Source organism: Perissodus microlepis, chromosome 9, assembly GCF_051167445.1.
Source record: "Perissodus microlepis isolate ML-2025 ecotype Zambia chromosome 9, ASM5116744v1, whole genome shotgun sequence".
In the NCBI taxonomy this organism is placed as follows: Eukaryota; Metazoa; Chordata; class Actinopteri; order Cichliformes; family Cichlidae; genus Perissodus; species Perissodus microlepis.
In genome coordinates this window covers 1,767,262-1,786,614 of record NC_140469.1, presented here as the reverse complement: position 1 = coordinate 1,786,614, position 19,353 = coordinate 1,767,262, and the positions used below count along the sequence as shown (strand labels likewise).

Sequence of the window (19,353 nt, the reverse complement as noted above, 5' to 3'; positions counted from 1 at the left end):
TAAAGTTACTGAGCAGATCTTGGCCTCTGTCCATGGTGCTGAACCTCCGCATGGAGGGAGCCAGCTGTCAAGCCTGTGTTCCATTACCTTCAGCCTGTCAATGCTCCATTACTCACTGTTATAATTATCCCTTCAGATAAGAGGCACCTTTGTTTCAGAAGTTGTAATTATTTCAGAGGGTTGTGAAATGTAATCTGCAGTCTTTGCTTTGGCCTGACAGAATAACCTTGAACTATATAGAACATATAATTAATGTCTTTTGCTCACATCCAAAAGTTTTCCGCTTTAAAAAAGTTGACCTGATTTCCAGGGTAATAGAGCCACTTCATGCTTAGCTGGCAGAAAAGTTTTCTTTAAAAAGGCAGGCCTGTATAGGACAGTATGTTATATGTTGGTGTCCAGTTCATTCAGCTTTGCAGGTGAGGACAAATGAGTTTAATGTAGAACGTTGGGATGTTAGTCCATGAGTGTCTATAAACTCAGGTCCTCTCTTTCTAAAAGTCGCACTGAACCACATGAGAGTTCTGTGTGTGCTCAACAGCTGCTGAATGCAGATGAATGTAAAATAAATGTTTAAACAAAAGCATCTGAAAGCCTAAGATTCTCCTGGCAGGCAGGCAGAATTCAGAGAGACTACGAGAAAAGAAAATGACAGGAGACTGACAGATGTAAGACAGAGCATGGTCCAGAAAGACAGGACATGGACAGAGGCAAGGAAAAAGATCGACAGGGAAGCAAATAGGTAAAGAAATACACGAGGTTTTGTCAGGAATACATTTATGGATGCAGAAAAGGAGATGTCCTAGAAAGAAAGGCAAATAAACAGCATGTATATAAACAGGTAAATGGGCAGATATGTAGACTGAGCCCCTGTGTGGTGTCACCCATGTCCAGCAAAAGGCAGACGATAAACTGACCCTAGTGTAACATCATATTTCATGAAATTCCATGGATTTGTAGTCACTAGCAAATAATCCGTTTTGTCCTTTTTGGCTCCTTAAGCAAAAAGTCTACTTACCTTGTTAAAAAAAAGTAGTGGGGATAAATTTAAAGGTCTAAATGACAGGCAAATATTTCAGATCCAGAGAAATCCATTATTTGTAAGGATGGAGCGGCACCACTGCATACGGTGCTTCTGGGAAAAAAATGCTTCTTAGAAAGACCTTTTCCTGAATTTGTCCGTTCATCTAACATTTTAAACACAATAACGAGGGCTTTCATATTTGACAAGCAATGAATCCAGCGAGTAGACAGGACAAGAAACAATAAGCCAATCAGTGCTATGTATGGTACCAACACTTGTTAGCAGGAAAAAGGAGCAACCGTTTATATTGACAGGTGCTGTCACTATAGCTAAGACTGCTGTTTGTGTTTAGACTCCTTTGCTTCACAGCCCAGTCAGTCTGCTTGGACCGCTGCACGTTTCCCTTTTGATCCAGGTGGGATATGTTTCTCTCTGGGCCGTCCCTAACAGAGAGGGAGCAAAGTCAAGTACAAAGAACCCTAAAAATCCTGTCAGATATCAGGAAAAGAGCATTCAGCACCAACACTGAAGCTGTTCTGGAGGCTCATGGCTAAATACCTTTAACCTTCAGTCAAGATCACCCTACTTATTAAAACAGGATCCTTTGATTAGAACAAGATGCAACATTCCTGTAGCTTCTCCTGCCTTTATAAGATAACTCTTACACTGAGACGGGTGAGGAAGTGGCACTGTGCACGTCCTTCATCTTCATCCAGCAACAGGTAAAATAGTCCAGATCGCTTAATACAACTTGCAACTTTGTTTAAACTTCGTTAAATAGAAATGTGAAAAATAAATGGATACAAGCTTAAGTTTAGATGAAGACTCGTTAAGTCGTAACGAAGCGTCATGCTAATTTGATACTTCAGTATTTCACTTCATCTTGATTTCCTCTCCTTGAAATGGTCACACAGACGTTTGGTAATCTTGAGTTAGCCGTAGTTTTTCCAAGTATGACAGCGTTTTAGATCAATTACACTTTGGTAGTTTGGTAAATAGCAGCTCGTGTTTTATTAAATTGACTTTTTTTCCTGTGTGGATGACAGAAAAACATTGTTTTACTGGTGTTGTGACACTGGGCACAGTTTCCACACATTTCCACAGAATGCTCGTTCCACTTGATTTAAAGGATAAATATCCCCGTGCTAAAAACTTTGATATGTGGTGTATATGAATAAAAGCTCGTAACATCCAGCAGATAATATCTTTAGGCAGGTCGTTTATCAAAGAGAGGATGTTTATTAATGACCAACAAACTCCAGCAGTGATGGTAGTAAGGAGTTAATTCATACCACTGTTGGACGTCCTCGTCATTCATTAAGAATTTCTGTAATTTCTGAAGTGTATAAAAAACCAAAAACAGCACTAATGGGATGTTGGTGGTAAAGATACTCAAACTTGGGTTTTGATCCAACCTCCAGCTTTCTAGAAATCCAAATTCTGTCCGTACATTTGCCACAGCCTCACATCATTTTAAATGCCACGAATGCCGGAGAGGCTCATCGGTTTTCAGCAGATTTTGAAAACTGGCTTCATGAGTAAATCGAGGATAAAGTGACAGACGTGGCACTCCTTATTAATAATAACAAATTTGAATGTGACACTTCCCTGTCACTGTGTGTTCTGTGGATGTGTTCAATCTCTCAGCGTCGTGGATCTGCATTGAGTTTGGCTGAAATCTGCACCGCTGTCCATCTAGGCTGAAGAGCTGCATCGCCTCTGGGTCCATGTAGGCAGGAGGAGCAGAAAACTGCCGTTGGGTGTGCTGTAGATGTCTTAGGATGCCATGTGTGTTAAAAGCGTATATGAATATACATATCTGAGAAAGCCAGAGGGAGTTACTGGATGTGGCTGAAACAGCCGAGGGCGTCGGATTCAGATTCTGCATTATGAATGACAACTTTAGATCAGACACTTAGAGCTGCTTCATGAGTTGCAGGGCCGCTGGTTATGTTGGTACTTAATAAATAGGAATGAAACACGCTGTCTCTTATGTGCTGTTTAGGGACATTTTCAAAATTGTCCTTTTTTCGATCATTAAGTATTGAGACAAACTTTGAACAGTTAACTGAAGCGTACAGCCTGGTGTAACATGATGGGCTAATTTTAATACAGAAACCCTTTGACAGCTTTTATTAATCAAAGCTTTGCTGTTATATCAGCATCTTTACCAGCAATAGTTTAGTATCATTTTTATTATTGGGAGTAGTGAAACATGGAGTAATGATTAGGATTGAGCTTGTACACTTATTGGTTTCATGGAGCCAAAGTGACAAGTTCAAAAACAAAAACAAACTTCATACAGCACTGTCCTGTAGCTCATACTAATCCAGCTGTGCACAAGTATTCTTACTTATTATGGACAGTTCAGGAGATGATGTGTACTTACAGTGATCAGTCAGCGCATTAAAACCAACATAGTGTGGCGGGGCGTGGTCTGCAGGGCGTGGTCTGCAGGGCGTGGTCTGCAGGGCGTGGTCTGCGGGGCCGCTGCAGGGGAGGCGGACGCACCTGAGCGGCATCCGTAATCACGCCTCGCCAGCTTAAAGAATGAGCCAGAATTGTTGTTGTCGTTGGAGTGTGTGGCTGTGAGCTGCAAAGCTGCAGCCGACTGTGTGTAAAATCAACAGGGCAATAATAAAAGAAGTATGCAGCAAAGCATGTACGTGTGGGCGGGTCTGCCGGGGATCATTTACACCCTGTTTCCACCAAAACAGCTTTGATCTTTTCTGGCTTTGGCATAGGACGAGTGAGTGTCCCACACCAGAGATCCTTGATTAGAGTGGCATCTGTGGCATTTTCAGGTAGGGCTAGCAGCTCCACCTTTCAGATTTTCAGTGCAGCTCTTGTATAATTTGGCACATCTCAGCCTTTTCTTTCTGTTCCCTTTCCTTAAGAATGGCTTCTTGACAGCCACTCCAGACCATTTCTGACTTCAGTGAACAGTAGATGGATACATCCATGGATTTTGTTGATACTGTTAATCTGCTGTAGTTTTTTTAAGCCCGCACACATCCTGATATGTTATCTTTTTGGCTAATAGATCTCGTTCGCACTACTTTAGAGTGAGCTGATTAAATTGGAACAAACTGGAACCAATTCCTCTGAAACCGATCAGGTAAAAGCACTAAACTAAAATGAGTGAAAAATCAGCAAATGTCCAAATAAACACTTTGAAAGAGCTTCAAAAAGTCTGGAGGACTATTACACTTTAAAAATTACAAAAGGGTTTGGCTCCTTTGGATGTGAGATGTAAAGGAATGAGGGGTGGCTCGATTCAGATTTTACCTAATGTCACAAATAAGTCTTCACACTGTCGGTCACAGTTCTGAGAAGAAGAAGAAACGACTATAATCCCCTTAAACAGCGAAACAAAGGACATATTCCCATGTTTTCAGAGCAGTGGGATTTTGCCTGATGCCTGTGATTAATACCAAGACACTGACTGATCTGTTTAACCTGCAGCAACAAGCACAGAAGATTAGTGGAGTGGAGTTCCTTCCCCGTGCTTTCTAGAATATTAATAACGTCCCCCTCCTCGTGCAGACACACTCTCTTTCACTGCCGTCATCCTCCCTCCATCAGCCCCTGGCTCACCACCATCACTACCAAACACTCCCCCAAACCATTTCTGCCCCAACCCCCCGCTTGGCTGGAGCCAGCAGACTGATGAAGAAGCCAGTTGCTATAGAAACAAGAGTCAGTTGCTTTGGTGACTAATGTGAAGAAGGGCTACCGAGGAAACAATAGATGTTTAGTGAGAGTCTGGCTGTTGTGATGGGAAGGAAATGCGATTGAGCTATAAATAAACTGGACTAAAGACTGTCTCCTTGCATCATCACTGTCTTCACCGACGCCCTGCTGAGATTATTCTCCTCTTCCTCATTATCTGTCATCATCATTCCATCTTTTTATTGCAGTCTGTCAGAGGTGAGTTAGCTTACAGAAAATTCCTGGCATATCCTGCTAATTTCACACAACAGCTCATGACTAACTTGCATAAAAAGCCATATGTAAAAAAAAAACCAAGGCTTTTTGTTTGGAAGTAAACTATATTGTCGAAAGTGTTAGCTCATCTGGCTTCAAATGCAAATTAACTTGAGTGACAGTCCATTCCCATCCAACCTTGTTTTGAAGAAAAAGTGTGTTTACGTGAATTTTTGACCATTTGTGAGATCAGACACCGATGTTGGACGAGGCGATGTCGGCGACCTTTCAGTTCAATGTTATTTATACAGCGCCAAATCACAGCAAGTCGCCTCAAGGTGCTTTATATTGTAAGGTAGACCCTACAATAATGCATACAGAGGCAACCCCAACAATCACATGACCCCCTATGAGCAAGCACTTTGGTGACAGTGGGAGGGAAAGCCGGTCTCAGGGAGGGGCGGGGCCATCTGCTGCGACCGGTTGGGGAGCACTGTGCACCTCAGCATCTGCTGACCCCAGTCTGGGATTTTTATCTGGCCTACTGCTTCGTGGCAGAGTGGCTGTTGTTCCCTGTCACTTCCACTTTGTTATAATGCAACTAACAATTGACTGTGGAATATTTCCTAGTGAGGAAATTTCATGACTGGACTTGTTGCACACCTGGTATCCTATAAAGGTACCACGCTTGAATTCACTGAGAGCCGCAGATTCATTCACAAATGTTGGTAGAAGCAGTCTGAAGTCTACCTGCTAATGTGTCTTTTTTGTAATCACTCCTTAAAGAGTAACTCCATGGTTCTGCCAATGACACTAAAGGGGAGACGTTGCATTAAAATGACAAGAAGAGCTTCCAGCTGAAGTGTCGGCATTAGGAGGGAAAACGTGCTGATGCATAATATGTGAGTCTTATACCGAAAGAAGATATTGCATGGTTGCTTTAGCTGACTGCAGACATCATATGTGACTGGACAGGTGTTAAACGTGGAAAAACAGATATATTCAGTGATACTTTGTACCACCTGTCTCTCTGTGGGGTTTCTGTTGCTTCGAAACCTATTTCTACAGAAACGTTTCGTCACTTTTTGTCCAGCTTTTAGTTTCCTGGTACATCCACAGCGGACCAGCCTGTGTTAATGTCTGTAATCATCAGATACTGCTACAACACGGAGAACTTCCAACATTTGATGTCTAAACACCTGCTGGAGTAGCTATATGATTTTAGGTTGCCACTGGTTACCAGGCTTCTAGTCCTCTATATGACCTGAGGGGACAAACGTAAGAGTTGTGCAAGGAGGCAGAACACAATATCCTGAATCATACCTCCTGCATGTAGGGCTGTTCGATATAACGATATATATCGGATGACGATATAAAAACGTCTGTCGTTTCATTTTACGCTGTTGTTTGTTTCATGGTGTCGCAAAATAAACTGTTTACGGCAATATTTGTTCATCGTTTTGATGTCACTGTAGTTATTATTAATGTCTTAAAGTTCTCTCTTTCTCTTATATTTAATATAACCACACTACAGACGGACAAGCGCTTGTTTTTATGCGTTGTCGTTAGCAACAACGACGGTAAACCACCGCGTGTCCGCTTGTTCCACATAAACCTTTCACAATAAAGCTCAAGATCCTGTTGAGACTTTTCAAAATAAACTGAATCACGTGAAAGATGCAGATTATTGACGGATGAGAAGCAAAAAAAGAGCCGCCAGGTGCTAAAAAATAAACCTTAGACTCAAACGTAGAACAGGCTTTTCCCCGCAGCACGCCGTGTAATAAATACTCACAAAGAAAACGGCGGCCGTTACAACTTATGTCTAAAAATGTATCGTTTCATGCGTCGGTTAAAACACTGGACTCCAGCTACACGACGCGCAGCTGGAAACACTTCACACAAGTCGAGCTGCCCGAGATTCACAGGATTTATAGGAAATGTTACATTTTTGTGATTTATATCGGTATCAGCACGATAGATGTCTTATATCGGGATATGAGATTTTGGTCATATCGCACAGCCCTACCTGCATGCATAACTTACTGCTGCGTCTTCAGGTGCAAAGCTTTGTTACGAAACTGAATTGATCCTGTTTTCTGTTGGTCATTTTTATTTTTGCATGTTTTCCAAACCTGAGTGAGTGACGGGGGAAAACGATGAAACAACGCCCACATGCCGTCTGGCTTGCTGCTGGTAAATTTATTAAACTAGAATGTTTGGATCATCCAGCTTTTCTTATGTTTTCAACTAAAAATGTGAGAAGTTTGACCTTTTAACCTGCTTAAGGCCACATCAGCTAAGCTTCTAGCACCGCTATGAGGCTGAAGGCAGTCCAGTGTTGACAGATTTGTGGCGCAGATCCAATACTGGTACCATAGTTACAGCAGAAGGACTGTAAGGGACATTGGGATGTTTGCATGTATATGCAGAAAATCTTAAATTGGTGTTTTATTGATCAATCAAAGCTGTTTTCTGTCACTTTTAGTCTGCATCACTAAAGCCATTCAAACATGCCACTGAGCTGTTTTCCTGGCCACAGCTTTTGTCCTGTCTGTATGCCCTCCTAGTGGCCTGCACGGGTTATTAGGCACAGCCTCTCTGTCACCCAGTGGGATTATATAACACTGTATAGTGAGTGTGTCTGCGTATCTTTGTCAGCCAACCAGTCAGACAGGGTGAGGTCATCAGTTTGTCGGTGTGTGTGTCGTTGTCCCCATGGGACTCTGGCATCAGTTTTGTACTTCAAGAGGCAAGCAGGCAGGGAGAGAAGAATTGTGCCCAAAGCAAACATGACACATGTGATGCACAGAGGCAGTGACAGTCCGTCAGCCTCGAGCAAGTCTGCCTACCTGCCAAGCACGTCTACCTGCCTGTCTGTCTGTCCACACCTGCCTGCCCGTCTTATTTTCCAGGAGCGATGTGGAAAAGGCGACAGAGGCGCCGACTGTGGTGACGTTTTGCGATGCAGAAACAGAGGCAGGTTAGGAGACGCAGCAGGCTGACGTCCCCGTAACGCGACGGAGGTCGTTGGCATTCTGGTGGAGACGTGCTTTCTCGGTTTGGCGGCAGGCTGCCTTTTAATGGTGTCCAAACACGTAGTCGTCAGGAGGAGCCATTTTAGTTAATTGACGGGTAGACCGAAGGAAGGAGGCAAACTCGGATCGCTTGTGATCCCATTAACCACATAATGCGTCAGACATACGCTAGACAAACAGGGCAGGAGAGGGGCTGCAGTTGGAAGGCATTCTGGTATCTCTTTATTGTTGACCGATCCCCTGAAGTGACCAGAAGTCACAATGAATTGAGTTCTCGCCCTGGGTAGACTCATGCATGATGTAACCTCCTAAGCAATGAAAGGATACGTCAGTCATTGCAGTATTCAAGCATATTTATGCATTTGGCGATGAAACGAATAGAAATCATGCGTATTTGACGATGTATTTGAACTAAAACTGCTAACTAACGAGGAAGGTGTAGCTCAACGCTGCCCAGACTCCTCTAAACTCTGGTTTTTCCTCTGTGTTTCCTCTGCTTTTGTGCTGGTAAGGTTTAGTTTTTCATTGAAGGAGGAAGGTCTGCATACCTCTCTGTTCCACATGCCAGCTTGGCACGAATCCTTTTTCCAGTGAGTGAAAACAAAGCTCTCATTCATTTACTGTTTTATGAAGCAGCGCTTCCTCTGGCTATGGAACTATTTGCGGTTGTGCTTTTGTTTAGTAAACCATTGCAGCTCCATCATTTCACTTAATCCTCTCTATTGTTGTGAGACCCACTTGAAGTTGACTATTCAGAGATGATGCTGAGTAGCTGATCGTTAAAGTCACATTGTTTTAGATGCACTGCCCTCCCAGAAACACAGGGAAGACTGCATTGTTGTACCATTCATTAAGCTAACAGGCAGCTGGTCACAAACTGAGGCAGAGGTGCTTCTTCTTGGCTGGTCAATGGTAAATGCATTGGTTCTTAAATAGCTCTTTTCTGCTCTATCTGAGCGCTGTGCTCAGTATCCATTCTACATTTCCTTTTCCTCTGTGTTGTTTTCCTCCACTTTTCCAATTCTGATTCCCTTTTCCTGCTCTTGTCTGTCTGCATACTCCTCATCTTCAGCCCTGCCACCTCGCTCTGTCCCCGTGTGCCTGTCTGCTTGTTATAAATCATGGTTTCCTGCTGACACTCAGCCTTCAGTCCAAACCGGCAGCCGCGGGAATGAGTGTAACCGCCGGCTGTTTTGACTGGCACTGGACACACATATATCAAACTAAAACCATCACGCTCCAGTCCACCGTTACTTTTGCACCACATTGTGACCTTTACCTCAGATTATCTGTTTACGCACGATAAACTTTATTGTTTTGTCAGGCGATACTAAATAAAGGCGTGTTACCAAAAAAGGCCTAGAGACAAAAACGCTGAAGGGAGCATCGTCTTTGTCACCTGCCGTCTTGTATTGATCCATGAAGCTGTGGGACATGTTTCAGAGGGATCTATTTATCTAGCACAGGCCGGATTCTTCTGTAGCTGAGGACAGATTTGTGCTATTTTGGATGTTCTTGACATTTTTGCTGTGAAGTTGTCACTGTACTGTGAAATAAAACGATAAATGTGATGAATCCTGTCCATTTGTTCAGCCCCAACAGCTCCAGTAACACTGTGCCACGTTTAGTGGAAATGATGATGATGATGATGAAGCGAAATGGAGCTGAAAGTGTTTGCGTGCAAGAAGCCAACGCTTACAGGCTCGACTGTGTTTGTGCGCTTTAGCCTGAAAGTGTGTAACGACTCTTACATCTGCCGTGACACAAAGCTTACACTGAAGAATGCACTTTTTCTGTAAGTGTGTGTAAAAGCATCTTTTTAGAGGGTTGAAAATCTACATGCTTAATGACATGTGACGCGCGCACATGTCATTGTGTGTGTGTGTGTGTGTGTGTGTGTGTGTGTGTGTGTGTGTGTGTGTGTTTGAGGGATAGAAGTGTGGGACCAGATACACTCTGACAGACGTGAAGGCCTCTTTACCACAGGCTCGCCTCTTCATCTCTCCATCCTGACTTCATTTCCCATCTCCTCTTCTTTCCTTTCACACTGAGCTCAGAGTTGTTGCTTATTTCACGCACACACATGCTTGGATAGCTTCCCGCACACATTCTCACACGTTTTTGTTCCTTTAGCTCTCAGAGCTTCTGTTGTCACCGTCTTACAACTTTCTAATTTTATCCCCCTGCAACTCTTCAAGAACCGTGTGCTTGTTTGTTACCAGGAGGGTTTCACAGCTCAGCCGCAGGGACTGAAAATAGACCCCAAACTTTACATGGATGCTGTCTGCTGAGACACGTGAGGGGATTTGAACAGGTCATACAGATGGACACTAATTAATGGCAGTGCTCTAGAGAAGTGTGTGTGTGTTCCTGTCTAGCTATCTTTGTGAGGACCGAAATCTGCATTCTACTATACTTGTGAGAACCAGCAGTCACTTGTGAGGACACACACACGGTCCTCACTAGTTTGATGGCTCAAAATGTGGTTTTAATGTCAGGGTTACAATTAGGTTATGGTTAGGTTTAGGTTTAGGGTTAGGCATTCATTTTTAATGGTTATGGTAAGGGGCTAGGGAAACCATTATGTCAATGAGGGTCCTCACTAAGAAGAACGAGGGTGTGTGTGTGTGTGTACACGTTGTACTTTGTGCCAAGAGACAGAATAACAGAGAAGGGTCTAGAGGGGGAAAAGAGTGAAAAAGAAAAGTAGATGGGAGGGGGCTTACTCACTCCACCACAGTGGGCGGGTTCCGGGAGCTGGCTATAGCCAATTGACTTCCACAACTGGGTCACATGACAGCTCCAATAATGAGTGAGAGAACCAGAGAGAGAGAGGGAGCAGCGGAGAGAGCTGCACATCCAGTTCAGCCTCAGTGTGTGTTTGACTTCAGTGTGGAAACACACACAGACACACACCTGGAGTTGCAGAGCGCAAAACGGCAACAGCACAAGACAACAAAGGAAAGAGAGCGAGACAGGCAGAGTGGTAGAGATTACCTCTTTGACACCTGAGACAGCTGCAGGCTTGGAAACAAAGAAAGGGGAGAGAATAGAGAGACAGCATGTCTTCTCTCTCTGATCAGCAGCCTGGCTCTCCTTTCTCAGAGTACAGTGAGCTGTGCAAGGTGCCGTCCCTGTCGCCCAGCGTGCCAGCTCAGAGCTGGGATTGGCAGCACCCCACAGCCAAGGACACGGGTACCCCGAGGGGCTTGGTGGTAGGCGACAGACCTATGGCTTCAGACGGACTCACAGATGAAGACAAGCTTTGCTTCTTTGAGCGTCCAGACAGAGGTGGCATGGACGCAGAGCTGAAGGTGCCGGTCAGAGTTGGGGGCATGTCTGGAAGCACTTCGATGGGCAATGCTTCCCTGGGCAGTGCAGGGGACAGCCCGGACAGCCCTCTTTCCTCCTCGCCATCCCCCTCCCCAGCCTCCCCAGGAAGACTGCCCTCTGCCATGGGATCTGGAGGCAGGGTCCCTCTACCACCAGTTCCTGGTTCTCCAGCCAGGTGTATGGAGCTGCCATCACCTACTAGTGCAGTGCCTCCCCACTCAGTAGGAGCCTCATTGACAGAGGCTTCTCCAGTAGATGGAGACTCTCCGTCCGATCACTGGAACAGCTCATGTTTTGCCGAATCAAGCACAAAGGTTGCCATGCCCCAGGTGGCCCCCAACTACTGCGTCATAGGAGTAGTCAGTGACAACCACTTGGAGAGGGCGGATGAGAATGTGGCTGGAGCCGGTGTAGCCTCGGGAGCTCAACAGTTGTCAAAGGGCTCCTCAGTGGACAACAGTGAGGAGGAGATGGAAGAAGAGGAGGAGGAGTTGGCGCCCTGTTTTATTGGGCGAGCTGAGCAGCAGAGGAAGGCCATGAGGCGAGCAATGTCTGAATGTTCCCACCTGTCAGTACCCACCAGTCTACAGCTCCCTGATAAATACCCCTGTGGCGACGAGGCAGGGCTGGACCAGGTGGCGTCACCTTTAAGCGGTCTTCATCGCTCACCGCACTCCATGAAACGCTCGCTAACTGTTGCCGAAGATCAGCCCCTTCCCCCCACGCTCACAGCAGCTGGTGCCACACATATCGACCTACGGCAATCCCCACCCGAACCCCGCCTCTGCCTCTCCCCATTTCCTCCTTTGAGGGATGGCAGCGCTGGCTTCCCACTCTCTCCATTAGAGGCCCCAGTGGAGGGTTTTGGGATGGAGAAAGAGGCAGGGGGCATTGTGCTTCCAGTGCCCCTCAGTCCCAAGGGGTTCAGCAGCTTGAACGCTGGATCTGCTGAAGCTCTAAGCTCACACAGTGATGAGAAAGCTGCTAATTCTAACAAGACTGTAGAGTTTGATGGGAATAAAGAGGATGCTGAACTGAACACTGGTGCAGATTTAACCTTTAGAGTTGGAAACACATCAACAAAGGCACAGGACATTGATGACGATGATGACCTTGACACTGGTGTCTATAGCAGCACTAACCCCTTCATGACAGTGGATGGTAGGTGGACACCAGTCTTGTCTTTTAATACCAGTTTTAAAAGACCAGTGGCAGATCTGTCAAATGAGGAAACTTAGTTCTGTTAAACTGGTGCTATGTTAATACAGTGTCATGGATGTAAACGTCTAATATATAGCTATATAGGTTTCTTGGCTATCTGTTCATTGTTGTCATTTTCAAAGAGGTAAAGTATGCATGGGTGGAGAATGCAGCAGCTGAAATGGAGAGTAGAGGTTGCTGGATGCAGCGCAAAACAAGCAAGAAAATTAGCAGGTTGACATCTTGATTAAGTTGTCTTCTGTCAGACTGCCATAAATCAGACAGCATGGCTCCCTTGAATGTTACTGTAGTAGAAGGATCTGAGCTCGTGAATGGCTCCGGGGGAAGCTGCCGAGCCAGACGAATAGGAAGAGTGCCAGACAGGAAAGAGATGGGGAGCAAAAAAAGAGAAAAGCTGAGAAAAGTCGACAGCAGTGGGAGCAGCTACCCCTCGCACCCCACATGGGCTCATTAAAATTCCACGATGGTAGCATCTGTCTGGTTGTGTTGGTCAAGCACACAGTGCGTATTTTAGCTACAATTTTTGTGTGTGGAGTGAGTGAAGAAAAGAAATGAGTGTGTCAGTGCTTGAAACAACAGGTATGGAGCTTTGAATTTCCCCCGTCTGGCTACCTGTACGTGTAAGTGGATGTGCTCGTGCTAATGCAGCACAATGAGCTTGCAGGGAGAGGTTGTGTAGCAGCGTTCCCTCCGGCTGACACTGGGATTCGGGGTCGGGATATAGCACAGCTTGTTAAAACTGATGGTTGTTCTGTCTTTGTCCAGACTCATTTCCTCTCGTTCTCTGTGCTTCCATCATGCTCTCCATCTCGTTCTAGCGCTTTCTCCTCTGTTCCTGTTACTTTGAATGCTCATTAGATTCCCGGTGAGGGCCGGCACAGCCAAGATGGCTGAAAGCGGGTCACCGCCATGTCCAAAGATGACCGTCACCAAAACGGGGTCACAAACTTTGAAACTTGGACCATCAGGGTGGGGCGTTTAACAAGTCTCTCCTTTGCTTTGTCTGCTTTTTCTCTCTGTGGCTTCTTCTTCTGCTCTCTGCTGCTGCTGGCCCAGAGAGTGGCAGAGGCTTCCAGCCAGGCCAATGTAGGCCAGTAATGTTTATTTCTCTGCATCCCCTGAAGTCCGGAGTCATTTAGCTACAGGCTGTGTGTTGTATGCATCTGTTTGTTTTGGTTTACCAAGGTCATGGAGATATCTAAACTTAGAAAAATTGCTTTACTTTCAAAGATTCTTTTTGTTTTTTGTGATACTGTATTTCAGGGAAGTGCATGAATCTCTATTGTATTAACCGCAAATCTGCATTGAGCTGCAGCTTGGTCATAGCTCCATCTCTCTGGAGGGGTCATGGGGGTGACGATGAGCAGATTTCATACGGAAAAAGATGAAAGGGGGTTGGGAAAGGGAACAGGCAACAAGGCAAAATGCATGGTGACAGTGATACAAACGAGTGAGTACAGCCCTGACGAAGAACAGGAAGTGAAGGATTTAGACAGTAAGGTCTGGGATGCGAGGATGGGGAAGATGTATAGAATATGAAGATGGGAAGGAATTTAAAAAGAAGAAAGATTTATTTTTTGATCCGCTTGTGGCAGAAATATGGCCCCAAGCATCGAGCAAATGGTTCCATGGAGTCTCCAGTGCAACTCGACCCGATCATGTTAAAAGCATGGCGCTAAAAGCATTTACAGGAAAAGCACGTCTTTGATAACACAGACTCACACCCCTCCCCCAGAGATCAGATAGTGCAGCTTTTATTATGTCGTTTTTATTAGTAGTTGTTATTGTTGCTGCTTTTGGACAACCTCAGAAGCTTAGTGTCCAAAGAAACTGAGCTCAGTCTTACAGCATCTCAGTTTGGAAAATCAATCATGAAGTTCAAAATACACAAATACGATTTTAACTTGAACCAATTAGTGGTGCTGAAGTGCTGGAGGCGCAAACATGGCCACATTTATATATACGGTTGCATTGAACATTACAATTCAATTTTATTTATACAGCACCAAATCACAGCAACACCTCAAGGTGCTTTATATTGTGAGGTAGACCCTACAATAATACATACAGAGAAAAACCCAACAATCTTATGACCCCCTATGAGCAAGCACTTTGGCGACAGTGGGAAGGAAAAACTCCCTTTTAACAGGAAGAAACCTGCAACAGAACCAGGCTCAGGGAGGGGCGGGGCCATCTGCTGCCACCGTTGGGGTGCAGTTGTTACATAATGATGTCAGCTGGCAGTGAGCCAAAAGCTCTGAATGATGTCAGTGAGAGTACAGAAGCCCCTCCTACTTTCTGTTCAAATGTTCCTTTTGTAAGGGGCATCCAATCTGGAGAAAGCTGTCACAACTCAGTCAAAACACAAACATTGTGTCCAAATTTAGTATAATTTTTTTTTTACCAGGATAAAAAAGAAAGAACAACAAAGAAAACCGTTTTCACATTTAGTAATACCGTCGTGACCGTAGTGTTGTTGCTACCATGTGCTTTTTGCTTAGTTTGGTTATTTTACCCCTGCTTTTAATGTCAGTGACCTCGACCTCGATGCAATAACTGAACAAGGAAGTAATCTAGGATTTTCAAATTAATACCCCCATATGGAAAAGATATATATAAATCTTATAAAGTTTGTATCTGTCTTGCGTGAAACTTGTATGAAAAGCATACAAGAGTGAAAACAGATATAAGATCCCTAGAAAAATTATATAAATGAAACTTGTATGTTTTGGATGAGCCTTCTATGATTCACTATATGAAGCAAGCTAAAGCTGATGCAAGTCTTTCATAAGCATTTTCTGTTTCATTTCCATATGGGCCAGGAGGCTGGGGGTAGCACAGGTGGCCACCAGCATTTATTTATTTATTTATTTATTTTGTTTATTGTTAAATGAGGCAGTAGTAACGATATTTGGACCAGAGGATGGAGTGCTAAATTCTTTATTAGCATTAGCATTGACTCCACTTCCACAGGTGGTGGTTAGAGGAACTGCAGTTTTTCCTCTTCCGTGTCATATGTGCATATACAAGCAAACCTTTGTATGCCATAAGAAATGATTTCAAACAGGTCCTTGACTGCAAGTGACAGGATGTGAGAGCAACCTCATTTATGCCAACAGTTAACCTACGCTAATGTAACACGCAGCAGTTATGCCGCAAGCCTGTAAAGGAGTTAAAGCCTAGTGCACACAGTGTTCATTGATTAAGTGGTGTTAGCCTGGACTCTTGTGAGGCCCAAATGTTGCAGAGTAACACAGAGGACAGTAAAACACAAAGTCTGTTTTCTGTGCTGCTACAACTCCACAGCGTGTTTTCTACCAAAAGGCTGAACACAACACTAAAACCATTGTTGACGATCTCTCAGCCACAGAGCTTGTGCTGAGTAGTGAGGTGGAGCAGGGAGTTTTAATGAGGTGGCATCTGAAAGAGCTGATTTACATAATCCACTTGAGGAGCAAAAGGACGGCTTTACACATTAATCCTGAATCGTTTATTAATGGCTGAAGCCTCGGTTATTAACACAATTTCATCTTGAGCGATTCATTGGCCAAAGATTGATTATGGAACTTAGTGTAAAATCGAAAGCATCTTATCTTTAACTTCTGAGGGTAAGAAACCTTCATGAACCTTCATGAACCGTGCATGTTAGGTCAGTATCTCGCCAAAGTCCAAAGAGCCCGGTGGAAATTTTCCCAGTAAGGCAATTTGTGCATAAAAATGCCATGCAGATGAGTCCCAGTTATTGCTTTCCATGTGTCAGACGTTTCTGTTTTTACTCATCTCTTTGAAATTCAGACACTGACTCATTTTAAGAGACTGGGGTGGGCATATTTTATCATATTAATAAGGCCAGAGGAAAGAGGTTTGAGTCGAGTCAGTTCCTTTCAGGAGAGTCTAAGCTTAACGGCCCTTAATGAGCTATAAGTGTTATCATTATGTTAATGAAACCTTCAGATTAATTGGCTCACTGCACCCAGATGCTCATTGTTCTGTTGTCCCGAGCCGTGTGTTATACAAGAGTAAAAACAAACTGCGGGCATCCTGGTGCCTCTGCAGCTCTGTTAATAAAGCAGGTTGTAGCAAGTCAGGGCCGTGCAACGTAGGAAAAACACATGAAAGAAGTGATTTTACTCACTGTTCTACTGCAGGAGCTGGGCCTGATACACAATGCAGCGTCCTACCATACAGCACGGATCTGTGAAACCGAAACAAGCACAGCAGTTAAAGGAGCCAAAATGGCCGCCCCGTTACCGTTGTTTTTTTTGTTTTGGTTTGTTTTTCCTCATTTTTCAGGCCAGTTCAGTTTTATAGAGCTAAATCACAACAACAGTCTGCGAGAGCAGAGAAAAGAACGAGAACACTTGGGGTACTGAAGTAGACTGAAATCCTACAACCATGCTTTCCTGTGCCCTGTCAATTCAATTCAATTCAATTCAATTTTATTTATATAGCGCCAAATCACAACAAAAGTCGCCTCAAGGCGCTTCATAGATACAGAGAAAAACCCAACAATCATATGACCCCCTATGAGCAAGCACTTTGGCGACAGTGGGAAGGAAAAACTCCCTTTTAACAGGAAGAAACCTCCGGCAGAACCAGGCTCAGGGAGGGGCGGGGCCATCTGCTGCGACCGGTTGGGGTGAGAGAAGGAAGACAGGATAAAAGACATGCTGTGGAAGAGAGACAGAGGTTAATAACAGATATGATTCAATGCAGAGAGGTCTATTAATACATAGTGAGTGAGAAAGGTGACTGGAAAGGAAAAACTCAATGCATCATGGGAATCCCCCGGCAGCCTACGTCTATTGCAGCATAACTAAGGGAGGATTCAGGGTCACCTGGTCCAGCCCTAACTATATGCTTTAGCAAAAAGGAAAGTTTTAAGCCTAATCTTAAAAGTAGAGATAGTGTCTGTCTCCTGAATCCAAACTGGAAGCTGGTTCCACAGAAGAGGGGCCTGAAAACTGAAGGCTCTGCCTCCCATTCTACTTTTAAATACTCTAGGAACAACAAGTAGGCCTGCAGAGCGAGAGCGAAGTGCTCTAATAGGGTGATATGGTACTACAAGGTCATTAAGATAAGATGGGGCCTGATTATTTAAGACCTCGTATGTGAGGAGCAGGATTTTGAATTCAATTCTGGATTTAACAGGAAGCCAATGAAGGGAAGCCAAAACAGGAGAAATATGCTCTCTCCTTCTAGTCCCTGTCAGGACTCTTGCTGCAGCATTTTGGATTAGCTGAAGGCTTTTCAGTGAGTTTTTTGGACATCCTGATAATAATGAATTACAGTCGTCCAGCCTGGAAGTAATAAATGCATGAACTAGTTTTTCAGCGTCACTCTGAGACAGGATATTTCTAATTTTAGAGATGTTGCGCAAATGGAAGAAAGCAGTCTTACATATTTGTTTAATATGTGCGTTGAAGGACATGTCCTGGTCAAAAATGACTCCAAGGTTCCTCACAGCGTTACTGGAGGCCAAGGTAATGCCATCCAGAGTATGAATCTGGTTAGATACCATATTTCTAAGATTTTCAGGGCCGAGTACAATAACCTCAGTTTTATCTGAATTAAGAAGCAGAAAGTTAGCGGCCATCCAGGTCTTTATGTCTTTAAGACATTCCTGCAGTTTAACTAATTGGTGTGTGTTATCTGGCTTCATGGACAGATAGAGCTGGGTGTCATCTGCATAGCAGTGAAAATGTATGCTATGTCTTCTAATGATGCTGCCTAAGGGAAGCATGTATAATGTAAACAGAATTGGTCCTAGCACTGAACCCTGTGGAACTCCATAATTAACCTCAGTGTGTGAAGAGGACTCTCCATTTACATGCACAAACTGGAGTCTATTAGATAGATATGATACAAACCACTGCAGCACAGTACCTGTAATACCTACAGCATGTTCTAATCGCTCTAATAGGATATTATGGTCGACAGTATCGAACGCTGCACTGAGGTCTAGCAGGACAAGCACAGAGATGAGTCCACTGTCAGAGGCCATAAGAAGATCATTTGTAACCTTCACTAAAGCTGTTTCTGTGCTGTGATGAGCTCTGAAACCTGACTGAAACTCTTCAAATAAACCATTCCTCTGCAGATGATCTGTTAGCTGTTTGACAACTACTCTTTCAAGGATGTTTGATATGAAAGGAAGGTTGGAGATTGGCCTATAATTAGCTAAGACTGCTGGGTCTAGAGATGGCTTTTTGAGTAAAGGTTTAACCACAGCCAGCTTGAAGGCCTGTGGTACATAGCCGATTATTAGAGATAGGTTGATCATATTTAAGATCGAAGAATTAATCAATGGCAGGACTCCTTTGAGCAGTTTTGTAGGAATGGGGTCTAAAAGACACGTTGATGGTTTGGAGGAAGTAATTATTGAAGTTAACTCAGAAAGATCAATTGGAGAAAAAGAGTCTAACTTAACATCAATGGTACTAAGAGTAGCTGTAGATAATATTACATCTGTGGGATGATTACTGGTAATTTTTTCTCTAATGATAAAAATTTTATTTGTGAAGAAGTTCATGAAGTCATTACTAGTTAACGTTAAAGGGATGGTTGGCTCAACAGAGCTCTGACTCTTTGTCAGCCTGGCTACAGTGCTGAAGAGAAACCTGGGGTTGTTCTTATTTTCTTCAATCAGTGATGAATAGTAAGATGTTCTGGCTTTGCGGAGGGCTTTCTTATAAAGCAGCAAACTATTTCTCCAGGCTAAATGATGATCCTCTAAATTTGTGACACGCCATTTCCTCTCCAGATTACGAGTCATCTGCTTTAGGCTACGTGTTTGAGAATTATACCACG

General features: G+C 44.0%; 1 protein-coding gene across 10 annotated transcripts in view; it reads left to right on the top strand.

The window, feature by feature from the left end:
* Nucleotides 1-19,353, top strand: part of LOC146379864 (uncharacterized) — a 117,391-nt gene that overhangs the window by 75,828 nt on the left and 22,210 nt on the right. Inside the window, exon 1 of one of the 10 annotated variants that reach the window (XM_084938729.1) lies at nt 10,725-12,483. The exons of the other annotated variants lie outside the window; for them this stretch is intronic. Coding sequence (XP_084794855.1) covers nt 11,052-12,483 — 1,432 coding nt within the window. The 5' untranslated portion in view covers nt 10,725-11,051. Of the gene's footprint in view, nt 1-10,724; nt 12,484-19,353 lie in introns of those variants that run through there. 10 annotated transcript variants of the gene reach the window in all.